This window comes from Pyrus communis, chromosome 7 (assembly GCF_041283825.1).
Source record: "Pyrus communis isolate YQ-2024b chromosome 7, ASM4128382v1, whole genome shotgun sequence".
In the NCBI taxonomy this organism is placed as follows: domain Eukaryota; kingdom Viridiplantae; phylum Streptophyta; class Magnoliopsida; order Rosales; family Rosaceae; genus Pyrus; species Pyrus communis.
Window position 1 is genome coordinate 12,743,124 of NC_142571.1, and position 19,110 is coordinate 12,762,233.

The 19,110-nt window shown below is 40.3% G+C and overlaps 1 protein-coding gene and 1 non-coding gene across 2 annotated transcripts in view; both read right to left on the reverse strand.

The window, feature by feature from the left end:
- Nucleotides 1-10,982, reverse strand: part of LOC148695739 (uncharacterized) — a 48,212-nt gene extending 37,230 nt beyond the window's left edge. The window contains exons 1-2 of the mRNA XM_088697385.1: nucleotides 10,368-10,982; nucleotides 8,820-9,536 (exon numbers count right to left, since the gene is read on the reverse strand). Of these exons, the coding sequence (XP_088553511.1) occupies nucleotides 8,820-9,536; nucleotides 10,368-10,982 (1,332 nt within the window). The remainder of the gene's footprint in view (nucleotides 1-8,819; nucleotides 9,537-10,367) is intronic.
- A 7,389-nt stretch (nucleotides 10,983-18,371) lies between these two features.
- Nucleotides 18,372-18,482, reverse strand: LOC137720251 (small nucleolar RNA R71). Its single transcript, XR_011066479.1, has one exon. It is a non-coding gene; the product is annotated as a small nucleolar RNA R71 (small nucleolar RNA).
- Nucleotides 18,483-19,110: the final 628 nt, after the last annotated feature.

Sequence of the window (19,110 nt, forward strand, 5' to 3'; positions counted from 1 at the left end):
CTAGCGTCATATTCATGCATGAAAATTAAGCTTGCAATCTTAATGAACATACATAAATAATTTATCAATCAAACAGTTAAACGAATTGAATCCACAACTTATGAAATACCAACCAAAAGTAATCAATTCATATTGCAAATATAAACATAGTTTCGAATCACCCCCTAGCTAAAGGGGGTTTAGTTCCTCATAACTTTGAAATCAAAGAAACCCCTAAACATTCCAACAACTCAAACTTGAATTGTATGAACGTTTAGGCACTCTTCTCTTCCATTCTCATACGTACAAAACAAAGAGAATTAAATTTAAACTTTGAAATCAAAGAAACACCTAAAAATTCCAACAACTCAAACTTGAATTGTATGAACGTTTAGGCACTCTTTTCTTCCTCGTTGTTGTAGCACAAGGTCTAAGTGAGCTTTGGGGATTATGTGAAGTGTTTTGGAGGGATGGGAAGTGGTTGGATAGTGGCTGCAATGAAGGAGAAAAACTGCACAGAAAATGGAAGGGGAATTGCGGCAATGGATGTGTATTTGTGTTGTGTGAAGTGTTGTGAATGGAAATATGAGATATGAATTGAATGAATGAATGCAAGGGTATTTATAGGAGTAGTGGAGGGAACATATGGTTGTTTGTTTAAGATGCAAGTGGCTAATTAATGATGGAAAAGTATGTGATTTAAAGGATGCAAAGTGAATGAATCATGAATCATTGTGGATGAAAGGTGGAAGTGCATGTGTTGATGACTAGGTTAGTGGGTGGAAATCTGAAAATGGCATATAGGAATGGGAGCTCACGGTTTGAATGTGTAAAGTGTGTGTGAATGCATGTGAAGATGCAATAAATAATGCATGTAGGGTTAGGAAATAATGAAGAAATGCATGTGAGATGTTTGGAAAGGAATAAAGAATGAATGGTGGAAATGTGAGTGAATGATGTGCATGTGTGAGAATGCATGTGGAATTAAGAGGAGTATGGAAGTGAAATAAATGAATGATATGTTAAGTGATAAGTGAATGATATGTGGTGAGTGATAAGTGAATGGTTTGATAAGTGATAAATGAATTAGTTTAAAGGGCTAGGGTTTAAGTACATAGAATGGGCCTAAAATAGGTTGGTTTGTATGGCATAATGTGTTTGATTGGGCTAGAGCCATTGTTTTGTGTCTTCAAGTGCATACAAGGCCTTCAAATTCGTCCATCCTCTTGGCTCCATGGATAAGCTATCCAATCCATGCCCAAAAATGCTCCAAATGGCCTCAAAATGCACTTTCTTGCTCCCTAGGCCCTTAGAACCTGAAAACACACAAAAGAAGCATAAAGGACTAAAATAACGAGAGAAACATAACGTAAATGCACGAGAACAAGCCATTTAAGTCGCATGAATATGCTCCTATCAAATACCCCCACACTTAGCTTTTGCTAGTCCTCGAGCAAAACAGAATAAAAACAAATAAACAAAACGACACTAAACACGTAAAACACAACCTAAACCTTCCAACAACCGTCTTAGGGATTTCCAATGCACATGACAAGTTAAAAATCATCATTCTCACAGATTTTAGTCATCTTCACATTTAAGTACATTCTTAATCATAGTCACCATATACCAGTTCACAATTAAGCATTTAAAACCATGTTTTGAATGTAGTAACATGCCTTAGAGAATTTGCTCAATTCCTTTCAAGATATGCACTCAATTTTCACACAGATTTTCTGACTACACTCCCTACACTAGGTATATGTGAGAAGATTGATGTAAACATGAAAGACTAGTATCTCACATATGTTATAACAAAGAAAGCATTTTCTGGATTTACGATAATGACATGAATATGATCTCATGAATGGAATGCTACTACTTAGAATGAGAACCAGTGATTCCATAAGCTCATATCAATTTCAAACTCCGCAAATTGAAACACATAACACTCAAGATAGAAGTTGAGGGATGTAACGGGGCTAAGGGTAATGGTTTAACAAAGAAAGGTAGAGTACACAAACGTTCTTAAAACAATAGTGAGCAAAGTATTGAATTAGGCACTTAGAATTCCCTTTAGAACGCAGAAGTTAACTTTGAACACCCAAGGGGAAGTCACAAAACTTAGGGCCATATTCAAACTTTTTGGGCCCTTTCATCAACAATCACACTTGTGAGTCCATTCTCACTTATTTTCATTTTTTTTTTTTTTTTTTTTTTTTTTTTTCGTGCCTCCTTTAAGACTTAGGCACATACATACACACAAAAATCCCTTCCCCCACACTTATTTTCTGCAACATATTAATAAAAAGGAATTCAATTAAGTCATGCTCACTATCTTTCAAGAACAAAGGGTACGGATGGTCCTACTCTAGGCTAGGTAAGGGGTGATGTGGTTAGCAAAGAAAATAGGCTAAACGAGGCTCAACGGGGTTAAAACTTACAACAAATACGAAATATGGGAAGTAAGGCTATTTGGTTATGGTGGCAACTACACAACTTCATCTTGATATATGTTATGCAATTCAATGTCATGCTTTGAATGAAACGGATATAAGTTCTGGCATTTAGTTCTATCATGATACAATTGCATCCTAAGTAGCAACCAAGCAAGGAATAATGAGATCATGCAACAACTTTAGAAAACACAGAATCACAGAAAATAACTCTCCAAAGAAGGTAATGGCTCGAGTCTCACAGGGTTGTAGCGTTTGTTTGAATTCCTTCCTTCAAGCATGTTACAAAAACGAATTTTTCTTTTATGATTGCATGTGAAGTCATACATTATAACCATAACCAAGCATATACCAAGAGTAAATCAAACTTTTCTCTATGTTAATAACTCTTTTTAACCGTCATGCAATTACAAACCAAATCCTTATCATTGTGTTGGAAGGTACCCTAAGACACAAACTCACAAAAACGACTCAAAACACTCTTTTTAGGCTTTTCAAAACAATTTTTCAAATTTTTTTGTGCTTTTCGGCGTTATAAAAACAAAACATACTAAAACACTCTAAAACAACTTAAAAACACCTTAAAACAGCAAGGAACAACATTTGAAGTTATGGGTGATAAAATCCCACGAATTTGCATTAACAACATTAGTTACCCCCCCACACTTAAATCAAACATTGTCCTCAATGTTTTAAGCATAGATTCACACAAAACATAAGTAAATACACAAAAAACACTTAAACATACTAAACATGGCAGAATGTAATTAACAAAGAGAAGAGTTTAGAGACGCAAATCTGGTTAGAGTGTAAATTCCATCTTCTCCTTGGTAATTGCATTGAGGCTTTTGATCTTTGTGATTCCACATGCTTACTCTTGAACTGGTTTCTGCCCATCGCTGATTTTCCTTTGTGCTACTTCTTGAACTGGGCAGCATGATGGTTCTTTTGGTCTTCCCCGAAGGTCTGAGCTTTCCCCCTTTATCTGTTTCTTTGTTCAATCTTTGCAGGAGTGGTCCCTTCTCTGGAAGTGTATCAACCGTTGAAGATGACTACTCGAGAGCAACGCTAGGTAAGCAATCAGGAATAGGTTCCAGGCAGTTGGCTCCAGATCGGAAGACTGACTCCAAGTGCCGGCTGATTGCTTCTTTCACTTTGCCATGCAAGTAAGAACAAGGACAAAGAAAAAGACAGGGAAAGAGCATGATATGAGATACTTTTGCTTTTGACCTTTATGATATGAGATACCTTTGCTTTTGAAGAAGCGGTGCATGAATCAGCACATGCATTTCCTCCTGGGTCATCTTTACTCCAGGCGTCTGGTATCATCTTTGGGGAAGAAGAAAATTTTGAGTAATTCAAAAGGCTTTGCTGGGAGTGCGCCCTCAGAGGTGAGAGAGAGTTGGTGGGCATTTTCTTCAAGTCTGCCTTGCCATAAGAGATGAAGGTCGACAAATATAGGGATTTTCTGAATAGAAAGTGGTGGTACTGCTCTTTTACCCTTTGTCGACAGACGTCTCTTCGATTTCTGAACGAACGGCTCTTCGATTTCTGCATGACAAAAGTAGTCACGGGTGCGGCTCTTTTGACAAAGCTACACGCGTTTTCTGAAAAGCAGAGAAAGCGTCGCCGAACTTTGCGCTTGTCGGCTAAAGACGTGTAATTGAGATGATGGCCTCCACGTGTTATCAGCTTTGTCAGATATCTTTTGACAAAGCTGAGCGCGTTTTCTGAAAAGCCGCGAATGCGTCGTCGAAATTTGCGGAGGAAAATCCGGATCTCTGAATCGGTGGACGCGTCGCCATGGCTTTTTATGGAGCTATCGATCACCCCAACAAATACACTCTGAAGAAATCCCATTCTTGAAAAATCGACTCCGGCCCTTTGAGAATTAATTACATCCACCCCTTGAACACTTTTGAAAAATGGCAAACTCATCGAACCTTAGCTTGGAATTGAGCCTTAGCAGTGATGCGGGCGCGCCGCGTCAAGGTAACGTATGGCGCCCTTCTTTCTTTTCTTCTAACGGTCCTCTCACAGGTGAAGACTCCGTGATGCAGGACGCCACAACAGCTACAATAGTAGCTAGGAACCTCCTCACTCCGAAAGATAGTAGGCTGCTGTCAGGACGGTCCGATGAGTTGGCCGTTCAAGAGTCCCTCGCACTTAGTGTTCAGTGTGCGAGTTCTGTGTCCAACATGGGCCAACGCCTGCTTGCCCGCTCCCGTCAGGTGGAATCATTGATGGCAGAGGTGGAAAGTCTCAAGCAGGAGATCCAGCAGCTGAAGTATGAGAATAGAAGTTTGCACGTGCTTGCAAACAACTATTCGACGGGCATGAAGAGGAAGCTTGATGAGCTGCAAGAGTCTGAAGGTCGGATTCACAGTGACCGTCAAAGGTTTTCGTCTTTCCTCCAGAGGCACCTTTTTCCTGGCTCATCCAGCGCTTGGCCAAGTATTGAGGCCTGGAATGCTCTATCTTCGATGCCTCCCGCTCCGATGCCTTCTGTTCCTACGCCTTCCGCTCCGATGCCTTCCGCTCCGATGCCTTCTGTTCCTACGCCTTCCGCTTCAAGAGTAAAGCCACGTAGTGGGGCCTCAAGCAAACAACCTTTGTGAAGCACCATCTTTCTTTGTTTAGCAGTGCCTATCAATAAATCAAACATTTTCTCAATGTTACAATCATAAACTCACACAATTAATAAACAAACAAACAATAACAACTAAACAACCTAACAAGGCAGAAACGAAATAGCAACAAAATGACTCAAATGACTCTAAAAACACATATTTTTGGGTTTTTTCAAAAGAAATTTTTTTTTTTTTTTTTTTTTTTTTTTTTTTTTTTTTTCAAATTTTCGGAGTTTTATACCAAGACACTATAAAACACACTAAAACACTCTAAAAATGCTTAAAACAGCAAGAAACAACATTCTAAGTGAAAGGTGAATAAATCCCACGAAATTCATGCAAATACAAATTGTTTACCCCCCCCCACACTTAAATCAAACTTTGTCCTCAATGTTTTAAACAGAAAGTCACAACAGAGCAAGCAAATAAACAAATACGAGAAAGAAAGCAAAGTAAAGGCAGTAAAGAAAAAGAAAGGAATAAAAATAAGTCTCTTAAAGGGGTTTCCAAGTTCTTCTCTATTCGGATGCATGGGTTGCCTCCCACGAAGCGCTTTCTTTTACGTCTTGCAGCCGGACGGTACCTCCGTTTAAGCTTGACTAGGTTCCACGGCATGGAAGGGTACCTCCTCCACGACATGCTCCTCAAACATCTCGTAATAGGGCTTCAATCGATGCCCATTCACTTTGAATTCTTGCTGCGTCCTTGAACTTTTGATTTGCACTGCACCATGAGGGAAAACATTAGTAACAACAAACGGGCCAATCCATTTAGAACGCAACTTACCAGGAAACAAACGTAGGCGAGAGTTGAAAAGTAACACTTTCTGCCCAACTGTGAAGGTCTTGGTTCGAATCATTTTATCATGGAATGCTTTGGTCTTGGCCTTGTACATCCGGGCATTCTCATAGGCTTCATTCCGAATCTCCTCAAGTTCATTCAATTGGAGCTTCCTATGAACTCCCGCTGCATCTATGTCCATGTTGAAAGTCTTCACGGCCCAATGTGCCTTGTGCTCTAACTCTACGGGCAAATGACATGGCTTACCATAGACGAGCCGAAAAGGTGACATCCCAATGGGTGTTTTGTATGCCGTACGATATGCCCACAGTGCATCATCTAAACGTAAGCTCCAATCCCTCCTTGTTGGTCCAACGGTCTTCTCCAAAATTTGTTTGATTTCTCGGTTAGACACCTCGGCTTGGCCATTTGTTTGAGGATGGTAAGGTGTGGAGACCTTATGGTTGACATGGTACTTTCTTAGCAAAGCCTCAATGGTCCGATTGCAAAAGTGAGACCCTCCATCACTTATGATTACTCTCGGCATTCCAAACCTAGCAAAAATGTTAGTTTTCACGAAATCTGCAACCACCTTAGAATCGTTAGTACGGGTGGCTTTTGCTTCCACCCATTTAGAAACATAATCAACGGCTAGCAAGATATAAGTGAAACCATAAGATGGAGGGAAAGGGCCCATGAAATCAATGCCCCAAACATCAAAAATTTCAACATTAAAGACAGGGGTTTGCGGCATTTGGTCCTTGGTACCTATGTTACCCATTCGTTGGCAACGATCACAAGACATACAAAAGGTTCTAGCATCCCTAAATATAGTCGGCCAATAAAAACCACACTCTAAAACCTTGAGGGCAGTGCGTTGTGTGCCAAAATGACCACCACATGCATATGTGTGACAAAAGCTTAGAATTGAGTGAAATTCAGAATCATGCACACATCTACGTACAATTTGATCTGAGCAATACTTCCACAAATAAGGGTCATCCCAAACATAGAAACGTGCATCATTTTTAAGCTTATCACGTTGGTGCTTGTTTAGTTCATTTGGAATTTGTTTAGCCACCAAGTAATTCACTAAATCTGCATACCATGGTTCACTTACCTCAATGGAAAGCAGCTGCTCATCGGGAAAAGTTTCAGGGATAGGTACGGCATGTTCATGCTCCTCGTGGATCATTCGGCTTAAATGGTCAGCCACTACATTCTCGCTTCCTTTCTTATCCCGGATTTCAATATCAAATTCTTGAAGAAGAAGAATCCAACGGATAAGCCTCGGCTTTGCTTCCTTTTTCGTGAGCAAGTACCTCAAAGCTGCATGATCAGAATAAACGATTACTTTAGTACCAATTAAATATGAACGAAATTTATCTAAAGCAAAAACCACAGCTAGAAGTTCTTTTTCCGTCGTGGAGTAGTTCAATTGGGCATCATTGAGAGTCCGAGAGGCATAGTATATGACATGCGGCCGCTTGTCTCTTCTTTGTCCTAGAACAGCTCCTAATGCATAGTCGGATGCATCGCACATGAGCTCGAACGGAAGGCTCCAATCTGGAGGTACAATAATGGGGGCCGAGACTAGCTTCTCCTTGAGTTGGTTAAATGCCGAATTACACTCTCCATCAAACTTGAATGGCACATCTTTTTGAAGCAATCGGCAAAGAGGGTTGGACATCTTGGAGAAATCCTTGATAAAACGCCTATAGAACCCTGCATGGCCAAGAAACGAACGTACCTCTCTAACCGAAGTAGGAGAGGGTAAGTGACGTACAAGGTCTATTTTTGATTTATCTACTTCAATTCCTTTTTCTGAAACAATATGTCCTAAAACTATACCCTGTTTCACCATAAAGTGACATTTCTCCCAATTCAAGACAAGGTTAGTTTCAACACATCGTTTCAAAATTAAGGTCAGATTATCCAAGCAATTATCAAATGAACTCCCAAATACACTGAAATCATCCATGAAAACCTCAATGATCTTTTCAACAAAATCGGAAAATATACTTACCATACACCTTTGGAAAGTGGCCGGTGCGTTGCATAAGCCAAATGGCATGCGACGATAAGCAAATGTTCCAAAGGGACATGTGAATGTGGTCTTCTCTTGATCATCTGGGGCTATCACAATTTGGTTATATCCAGAGTATCCATCAAGAAAACAGTAAAAAGCATGACCGGCTAACCTTTCGAGCATCTGGTCGATGAATGGCAAAGGAAAGTGATCTTTCCTAGTCATGGCATTTAGCTTCCGGTAATCGATACACACTCGCCATCCAGTCTGAATGCGTGTAGGCACGAGCTCATTCTCATCATTCTTGATAACAGTTACTCCGGACTTCTTGGGAACGACTTGAACTGGAGAGACCCAATGGCTATCGGAGATAGGGTAGATCACTCCGCAATCCAAAAGTTTGATTATTTCCTTCTTCACCACTTCCATCATCGGAGGGTTGAGACGGCGTTGAGCCTCTCGAGTTGGTTTAGCCCCCTCCTCAAGAAGTATACGGTGCATGCATGTGGTAGGGCTTATTCCTTTAATGTCGGCCAAAGTCCACCCTATGGCCGTTTTGTGCTCTCGCAGCACCCTCTCAAGCTTCTCCTCCTCCATTGCCGTGAGACTTGATGAAATGATGACGGGCAATGTTTCGCCTTTTCCCAAAAACACATACTTCAAATGGTCCGGCAACGGCTTAAGTTCAAGCGATGGTGCCTGAACAACAGAAGGTAGCATCTTAGTGGAAACTGAATTTGAAAGTGAGAGTGGAACCTTACCATATTGTTGTGGTAATGACTCAAGGGCTGCCACAACCTCAATTATTTCTTCACTAGAACCCATTGCAAAGAATTCCTCCTCTTTGCCGTGGCCTTGCATTGGCCCAAATCCTTCATTTTTGCGCTCTATGGCCTTAGTGATGGTTGTTTCCAGGGCGTCCTCATTCAATTCTTCAAGGTATACCTGCGCCAAAGAATCGATAACATCAATGGAAAAACAAGAATGGTCATCAACGGGATATCTCATAGTTTCAGAAATATTAAAATCAATCACTTCCCCATTGAATTCCATTGTCAAGGTGCCTTTGTATACATCAATCTTCGTTCGGGCCGTCTTCATGAATGGCCTACCAAGGAGAATCGGCAAAGATGTAGAATGGGCTGAATCCTCCATGTCTAGGACGTAGAAATCAGCCGGAAAAATTAAATGGTTCACCTGCACAAGCACATCTTCCAAAACTCCTTTTGGATACGCGTTAGAACGATCGGCCAATTGTATAATTACACCATCTTGTTTTAATTCACCCAAATTCATAGATGCATAAATAGAATAAGGCATGACATTTATGGATGCACCTAAATCAAGCATGGCATGTTCAAAACGATTATGTCCAATCACACAAGGAATCGTGAAACTACCGGGGTCTTTGCACTTGGTAGGCAGTTTACGTTGCAAAACAGCGGACACATTCTCGCTTACCTTCACTACCTCTTTGTTTGCCCTTCTTCTCCTTGTATTGCATAGGTCCTTGAGGAATTTAGCATACTTTGGAACCTGTTTGATTGCATCGAGAAGCGGTATGTTCACTTGCACCTTCCGGAACGTTTCAAGAATGTCCTTCTCGCTTTCTTCCTTTTTTTCTTGCATGAACCTGCGAGGAAAAGGTACATTGGGCAGATTAGGACGTGAAGTACATGAATTTGAACTTAAATTACCTGATTTGGTCGAGTTAGGGTGATCTGCCTCAGGTTGTGTCGTCTCTTCATCTACTTTCTGGGCAGATTTGGGATTGTTTGGCTCGGTCCCAACTTCTTTTCCACCCCTTAGGGTGATGGCCTTGGCGGATTCGAATCCTCCCTTTGGATTGACTGTGGTTGAGCTAGGAAGCTTTCCTTGCTCTCTAATCTGTCCAAGGAACTCAGAAATCTGCCCTATTTGTTTCTTCATATCCATCATCTCCTTCTCGTTATTTTCTATCCGGTTGTTTTGATTTTGCAACCCCTGCGAAATAGAGGTTAGTAATTGCATAGCTTGATTACTTTCCAAAGACGTACCTGAATGAGATGATGCCGAAGGTTGTTGGGATTGTTGGGGTGCATACGGCTTGGAATAAAAACCAGGGGGGTTTGGCCTAAATCCTCCTTGTTGGGCAGCTTGTTGTGGCTCCCTCCATTTGAAGTTTGGATGGTCCCTCCATCCGGCATTGTAAGTGTTCGAGTATGGGTTGTTTTGATTTTGTCCTTGGAAACCAATTGCATTGGCAGATTCCCACCCACCATTCTCGATTAGTTGAGGGCACTTGTCGGATGGATGCCCTTGAATTGAGCACACGCCACAGACTTGGTGTTCTTGTGCTTTTGGACCAATCACAACCTGAGAAACAAGAGAAGTAAGATTAGCAAGTTGTGATTGAATTTCAGAAATAGCACTCACCTCATTTACACTTTGTTGCCGTGGGGCTTCCCTTTGGCCCACTCCTTCATATTGTTGAGCGTTGAGAGCTCGGTTGGCTATGAGAACCTTGGCATCCCTTGGTGTTTTGTCCACCAATGCTCCTCCCGCTGATGCATCAAGCATTTGACGTTCGATAGGAAGGAGGCCCTCATAGAAATATTGAAGGAGAAGTTCCTCCTTCATTTGATGTTGAGGACATGAAGCTACAAGGCCCTTGAAGCGCTCATAATAAGCCGGGAATGTCTCACCATGATTCTGTTGAATACCACTAATTTTCTTCCGTAGGAGAATCACTCTCGAAGTAGGGAAGAATTTCTCCAAGAAAGCACGCTTCATACTCTCCCACGAAGTCACAGTTCCCGGGGCTAGTTCGTAGAGCCAATCTTTGGCCTTGTCCATAAGTGAAAATGGAAAGGCCTTCATCTTCAATATACTCTCATCCACATTGACGGGGGTCATGCTCGAACAAACCACCTCGAACTCCTTCAAGTGTTTGTTGGGGTCTTCCATAGACAAGCCATGGAACTTCGGAATATGGTGTAACAAACTGGATTTGAGTTCAAATTCATCGGTCTTGCCTTGGGCAGCCGTGGGGTATTGGATACAAAGAGGCAATGCATTATCCAGACCCGAGGCCGAAAGCTCCTTGATGGTTCTATTATCTGCTGCCATGGCTTGTTCTTCTTCAAAAATCTGATCCGTGGGCTTTTCTTCTACGCCTACTTCGTCTTCTTCAAGCCCAGGTTGTGGTGGAGGTTGTGGTGGCTCTTGTTGACTCCTCGTTCTCCTCAAAGTGCGTTCAAAATCACCGTCAAAGTCGGAGATGTTCTCTATAATAGGCCGAGAGCTACGAGTCATACACAGTACCTAAAAAAAACAAGGAAACAAACAAACTAAGAATTTGAAATAAGAATGCACGAAAAACAAAATATAAAAATAAAGACAAAGGATTAGCAAAGTTGCTAATCCCCGGCAACGGCGCCAAAATTTGATGCGAGAATTACTTGACACTCAAATTAAACCCTCGTTTGACAATTGTAGTAGAATGGATAAGTGAGGGATCGTTCTAGACCGGGGATTAGGAGGGCTTGCTAAAACCTTCTAAATTGACTTAAAAACATAAAAACTAAATTAAAATACTCTTAACAAGACTACTATGACTCAGAATGGCTTTGAAAAACTCAAATTGTCTAAAACAATCAAATTGACTCAAATAGAAGCTAGAACTTGATTTAGACGAATTTGCAATTGTTTATCACTCCAAAAGCTTTAAAGATACACAAATAAAACAAATACGAATGATTAAGACTTTAACAAAATAGGGGGGGGGAATTGTGGTTGGACGATATTAAATTAAAAAGACAGAATATAATTGAAGGCAAAATGTAAATATGAATGTGATAAAAATATGGATGATGGAATAGCTAAGGGGTTCTTCTCCACACATGTTACACTTGCAATACAAGATTGATTTTCGGTTGGTCTTTCGATAAATTATGAAACTCAATGCTCCAAGTTAATTAGGTCCGCTTAAATTAACTTTCAAATTTCCCTAAATTCATTGGATTGAATGGAATACGCATTACAACCAAATTATTCTTAATCAAAGTCCCTAACTATGGAATACGCATGATAGAGACATTCAACAAAGATCATTAAGTTCAATGAAAATTATAAGTGTTGACGAGGCACTCGTTACTATGGAATACGCATGAAACTTATGCCAAGAATTCGTTTAACGCGATTGTTTATAAGCAACCTCCACTACTTGTGAATATAAGTTCATAACGATTAGGTGAAACTCACTTATATTCTAGCGTCATATTCATGCATGAAAATTAAGCTTGCAATCTTAATGAACATACATAAATAATTTATCAATCAAACAGTTAAACGAATTGAATCCACAACTTATGAAATACCAACCAAAAGTAATCAATTCATATTGCAAATATAAACATAGTTTCGAATCACCCCCTAGCTAAAGGGGGTTTAGTTCCTCATAACTTTGAAATCAAAGAAACCCCTAAACATTCCAACAACTCAAACTTGAATTGTATGAACGTTTAGGCACTCTTCTCTTCCATTCTCATACGTACAAAACAAAGAGAATTAAATTTAAACTTTGAAATCAAAGAAACACCTAAAAATTCCAACAACTCAAACTTGAATTGTATGAACGTTTAGGCACTCTTTTCTTCCTCGTTGTTGTAGCACAAGGTCTAAGTGAGCTTTGGGGATTATGTGAAGTGTTTTGGAGGGATGGGAAGTGGTTGGATAGTGGCTGCAATGAAGGAGAAAAACTGCACAGAAAATGGAAGGGGAATTGCGGCAATGGATGTGTATTTGTGTTGTGTGAAGTGTTGTGAATGGAAATATGAGATATGAATTGAATGAATGAATGCAAGGGTATTTATAGGAGTAGTGGAGGGAACATATGGTTGTTTGTTTAAGATGCAAGTGGCTAATTAATGATGGAAAAGTATGTGATTTAAAGGATGCAAAGTGAATGAATCATGAATCATTGTGGATGAAAGGTGGAAGTGCATGTGTTGATGACTAGGTTAGTGGGTGGAAATCTGAAAATGGCATATAGGAATGGGAGCTCACGGTTTGAATGTGTAAAGTGTGTGTGAATGCATGTGAAGATGCAATAAATAATGCATGTAGGGTTAGGAAATAATGAAGAAATGCATGTGAGATGTTTGGAAAGGAATAAAGAATGAATGGTGGAAATGTGAGTGAATGATGTGCATGTGTGAGAATGCATGTGGAATTAAGAGGAGTATGGAAGTGAAATAAATGAATGATATGTTAAGTGATAAGTGAATGATATGTGGTGAGTGATAAGTGAATGGTTTGATAAGTGATAAATGAATTAGTTTAAAGGGCTAGGGTTTAAGTACATAGAATGGGCCTAAAATAGGTTGGTTTGTATGGCATAATGTGTTTGATTGGGCTAGAGCCATTGTTTTGTGTCTTCAAGTGCATACAAGGCCTTCAAATTCGTCCATCCTCTTGGCTCCATGGATAAGCTATCCAATCCATGCCCAAAAATGCTCCAAATGGCCTCAAAATGCACTTTCTTGCTCCCTAGGCCCTTAGAACCTGAAAACACACAAAAGAAGCATAAAGGACTAAAATAACGAGAGAAACATAACGTAAATGCACGAGAACAAGCCATTTAAGTCGCATGAATATGCTCCTATCAGGCACGGCACAAAAGAGTTTTGATGTCTACATTCTGAAATGTGGAAGGATTTATGAATGGAATGGATGGACTTTGTGAAGGGCATGGCCCCAAGGGACCAATTTCTGTTGTGAAATGAATTGCGTATGAATGAGTGTGAATGAATGAGTATTTATAGGTGAAATGGGGGGAACATGACAGCTAGGTTGCATGTGCACATGTTGGTTAAATGATTATGAGTGCATGTGGCTGAAATAGCATGTGGAATGGCTGGAAATGCAAGGAGAAGGCATGTGCACGGTTTTGGGAGAGAATGGGAGTGCAAGTGGCTGAAATGTTAGAGGAACAAGTGCATGTGGCTGCATTGTGGTGCAATGATGGAGGAACAATCTGAAAATGCAAGGTATGGCTGGAATGATTGTGTTTGTTTGAATGTGCATGTGATTAAATTAAAGGATGCAAAGTAAATAAATAATGAATGCATGTGTTGAATTATGAAGATGCATGTGCAATGAAGTGGAATGACAATCTGAAATGGGATAGGTACCCACGGCAATGATGATTTCTGGTGGTGTTTTGGGTGCATGTGTTGATTAAAGGGGGAATGCAAAGGAAAAGCTAGAAATGCATGTGGAGTGGCTGCAAGGTGAATGAATAATGAAATGGGAAAGCATGTGCAAGGTTTTGGTGTGAATGATTGAATGTGCATGTGGCTGCAATGGGGGAGGAATCCTTCAATTTCGTCCATCCTCTTGGCTCCAAGCATATGATATCCATTCCAATCTCTAATTTGCTCCAAAAGGCTCCAAAAGGCATCCTTTTGCATACTTTGCCCTTAGAACCTGAAAACACACAAAAGAAGCATAAAGGACTAAAATAACTAAAGAAACATAACGTAAATGCACGAGAACAAGCCATTTAAGTCGCATGAATATGCTCCTATCAGTAAGGAGGTCGGAACCACCCCAAGGCCGTCCAAAACAAGTCAAGAAGAGGACATGTTGCTGCAAGAAGAGGAGGAACAAGGAATAAAGGCCACGGAAAGGGTGAAAGAAACTTTGCCGCAGCCCCCTATTGTGCCAAAACCGTCCAACACGCCGAAGGTAAGTCCAAACTCGACTTTGTCAAGTTTTATTCCACTAAACGTGCCCTTTCCTGGCAGGTTTAGGCAATCAAAGAAGTAAGAAGCCGAGAAGGACATTCTAGAGACCTTTCGAAAAGTTCAAGTCAATATCCCGCTCCTAGATGCCATAAAGCAAGTGCCCAAATACGCTAAGTTCTTGAAGGAATTGTGCACTACAAGGAAGAGGGCGTCATATAAAGAGGTAGTAAGGGTAAGTGAGAACGTTTCCGCTGTTTTACAAAGAAAGTTACCACCAAACTGCAAAGATCCAGGTAGCTTTACAATCCCTTGTATTATTGGTCAAACTAAGTTCGAACATGCTATGTTAGACTTAGGAGCTTCAATTAACGTCATGCCATACTCTATTTATGCTTCAATGAACCTTGGTGAATTGAAAAATGATGGTGTGATTATTCAGTTGGCCGATAGATCTAATGCCTATCCAAAGGGCGTATTGGAAGATGTCTTAGTGCAGGTGAATGATTTGATCTTCCCGGCGGATTTCTATGTCCTTGAAATGGAGGAAACCACCCATGCTCCATCCTTGCCGATTCTTCTTGGGAGGCCATTCATGAAGACGGCCCGAACTAAGATAGACGTGTTTAAAGGCTCTTTAACAATGGAATTTGATGGGGAAGTCATTGATTTCAATCTTTCTGAAAGTATTAAATTTCCTAAGGACGATCATTCTTGCTTTTCTATTGATATAATTGATGATTTGGCACAGGAATTTCTCGATTCTTTGGAGAGGGATACACTTGAAACAACAATTGCACAAGCAATTGGGCAAAATTCTAGTTTTGCCGTGCCTAGAAGTGAAGATGAGGCCGAGATGGTCGCTGCACTTGAGTCATTGCCACAACACTTTGGTAAGCCTTGTAACCCAATTTCAATTTCAGTTTCCACTAATAAGTTGTTACCCTCAGTGATTCAGGCACCCGTACTTGAGCTTAAACCATTGCCCGATCATTTAAAGTACGTCTTCTTGGGAGACAACGAGACATTGCCCGTCATTGTCTCCTCATCACTCACGGCCATAGAGGAGGAGAAGTTAATCCGAGTGTTGAAAGAGCACAAGACGGCCATTGGATGGACTTTGGCCGATATTAGGGGAATTAGCCCGACTACGTGCATGCATCGCATACTTCTAGAGGAGGGGGCTAAACCAACTTGATAAGTCACATTTTGCATGCATTTATATCTTCCTTATTTGGCGTCTTTGTGATTGTTTTGGATTAAACTAGTTGCATTTTACATTATTTGGTGTTAGTGTGCAGCCAAGTGGGAATTTGGATCAATGGGAAGGCAAATGAAGTAAAAACATTCCAGAAAAGATGTGAAGTGTTAAGAGATGCAATTCGGCCATATTGGGTGATTCTAAACAAGGCAAAAACATTGAAGTCAGCTATGTGGTTCCAACACCAAAACATGCATTCACATGCATGTTCACAACCTTGGCCGTGCATTCTCATGTCATCCCATCATTTTATGCACTTCTAGCACCAAATCAGATTTCTCACACCTTGTGTCGTGCATTCCACTACTTGTCCATCTCCCTTTTGCGCCAAAAACATCCACTTCCATCACTTAATCCACTCAACCACATTCACATGGATGATTCACAATCTGACCGTGCATTCCATTTCCCTTCTCCACTTCATCTTTGCAGAAATCCACATGCATTTTGATTAAACAAACCACATACCTGCAGATCATGTCCACTCCTTGCAGCCATCATTTCAGAAATCCATTTCATCCCATCATTCCATGTGATTCCAGCCCCCTTTGTCCATGCCGTGTGCTTTCTTCCCCTTTCCAGATTTGTACAAACAATTTCAAATGGCCAATTCACCTTTGCAGGTTCCACTCACTTGTTGAAGCAAGGGCACATGCTTCTTTTAATACATTAACACATACTTGCAGATCTTGTCCATGCCATGCGTCCACTACCTCAGAAACCCATCAATTCCAGCTCATTTTATGCTATTCCATCTCACTTGTGCAGATGGAGATCCAATCTGAGTGTTGGAGCCACATTCTTTTCTATAAAACAAGTCTCACTTCACACAACAATGGTTCCGCAATTTTCTTCTTCACTCAGTCCATTACACACACATAACTTCTCCCATTTCACTTCATTTTCTGTCCATTTCTGTCCCAAGGGCAGAAACCATTCAACCATAACCAATCTACCTTCATCCGCACCACATTTGGAAAACCAACACCGAAGGCACTCTTCAAGGAATTCAACATCAGTTTTGCTTCAAGGGTTTCTTCTTATTAATTCTATGTTCATTCATGTTTTATATTTTTATGTTAAATCTTTTGTAAACATGAATTGTAACTAATCCTCCTCTAGGGATTCGATGTAACCTTGCAAAGTTTGCCATGTAATTAAGTTAGAATGCTCAGTTTGTCCATCTATTTCTTGTTTCATTCTCTGATTTAATGGTGACTTAGTGTGTGATTTTAATGTTTGATCATCATTTGAATTAATCACTAAGTTGTGTAGCCAAGATTAAAACACACATCATGCATAATCTTGGTAGATATGTGAATGAATGAAGGGAATGTTTAGCAAACATCCTGCCGAGTTATTCCCTTTGGTTTTATGAAAGTTTCTTGTGCATTACATACTCTTGATTATGAACCAAAGTTGCACATCACAACTAGGTTCATGATTAGAGACATTTGATCAAATCCACACATCATATGGTTGATCATGTCCAAGTGAAACAAACTCAAGAAATAGGTAGATGAATGAGTATAAACTAACTTAACAAACATGGACTTGGTTTAGCAATGGTGAAACCGAATCCCTAGCTTCATCTCCATTGGTACTATCTCATTTTATTAGTTGTTGAGTCATTTATTTGTGTTTACTTCACTTTCTTATACTTTCAAGTTACAACAACAAATCTGCCTATTCTGTTTAGTTTGTTTCATTTCATAGAGTTCTTGCAAAACAAGTAATTACATAGGTCCAATTAGTCCCTGAGGATTCGACACCCTTGCTTGTGCCATTATACTAAATATATTCTAGCATTAGGAAGGAATAATACATCAACAAAAAATGGCGCCGTTGCCGGGGACTGATTTCAGTCCCTTGTAATTGCTTGTTTGCTATTTAAATTTTGTTCTTTTCATTGTAGGTAGATTCTTGATTTTCATTCAAACGTGTGTTATTTTGTTTCAGGTAGTATATGTCAAATAGACTTGTTGAGTTAGGCCAAAGAATTGAACGGTTAAAGGGCCACACTTTGGACAACTTTGTGCCATCAAGTTCCTCCATTATCCGTGAAGAAGAGGAAGAGAATTCACCTAGTTCAACAAGTAAAGGATCTGAGCAATTTAATTGGGAAAGAGAAGAAGAGATGGCGGGCAACGAAGATGAGCTTCGAGCTTTGGAGGACTTTGCTCAACCAATCATACCAAATTCACCTTCATGCATCTTGCTGCCCACAGAAGCTAGAAACTATGATCTTAAATCTTCACATTTCCATATGTTTCCCTCTTTTTATGGCTTACCTAATGAAGACCCTTTAGCTCATATTAAAGAGTTTTACAATGTTGTGAGTGGTTTACCTTTGCAGGGAGTAAGTGAAGCAAATTTGAGGATGAGAGTGTTTCCTTACACCTTGAAAGATAGGGCCAAGAGTTGGTTGATGACTCTAACACCAGGTTCCCTCACCACATGGGATGCCGTGGCTAAGAAGTTCTTGGAGAAGTTCTTTTCCACTCAAAAGACAGCCACATTAAGGGGACAAATCTTCAACTTCAAACAAGATGATGGAGAACCTTTCAATGAGTGTTGGGAGCGCTTTAAAGGCCTTTTGTTGCAATGTCCACACCATGGGTTACCTTTTCACTTACAAATGCAAATTTTCTATGATGGACTAACCCAAACATGTCAATCAACTGTTGATAATGCAGCAGGTGGAGCATTGAAGAAAAAGAATGCTCAAGAGTCATATAACATTTATGAGATGTTGGGGTCTAATGCTCAACACAAAGATTTAAGGGGTAAGAAAGTTGGAGTCTATGAAACAAGTTCTAATCATGAGCTTTTGTTGCAGGTAGCTAACCTAGAAAGGAAGATTGAATCCGTGCTCAACATGGTGCCAAAAGCAAATGAAGTGTGTGCCATTTGCAACATACCAAGCCATTCTATTAACCAATGTCCATCTAGGGAAGCTTACCCCGAGTATGTTCAAGAACAAGTGAACCTCATGAATTCTTACAATCAAAGGCCAAGGAATGATGTGTATTCCAATACATATAACTCGAGTTGGAGAGATCATCCCAACCTTTCATGGAAGAACAACAATCAATTCCAAAATTTCCAACCAAAACCTGCCACTACCCTTGAAGATACGGTTAAGTTGTTAGCCCAAAACACCTTGCAATTCCAACATGCCACAAATAGCACTCTCCAACAACATTCAGCGGCTCTAACCAAAATGGAGACACAATTGGGGCAAATTGCA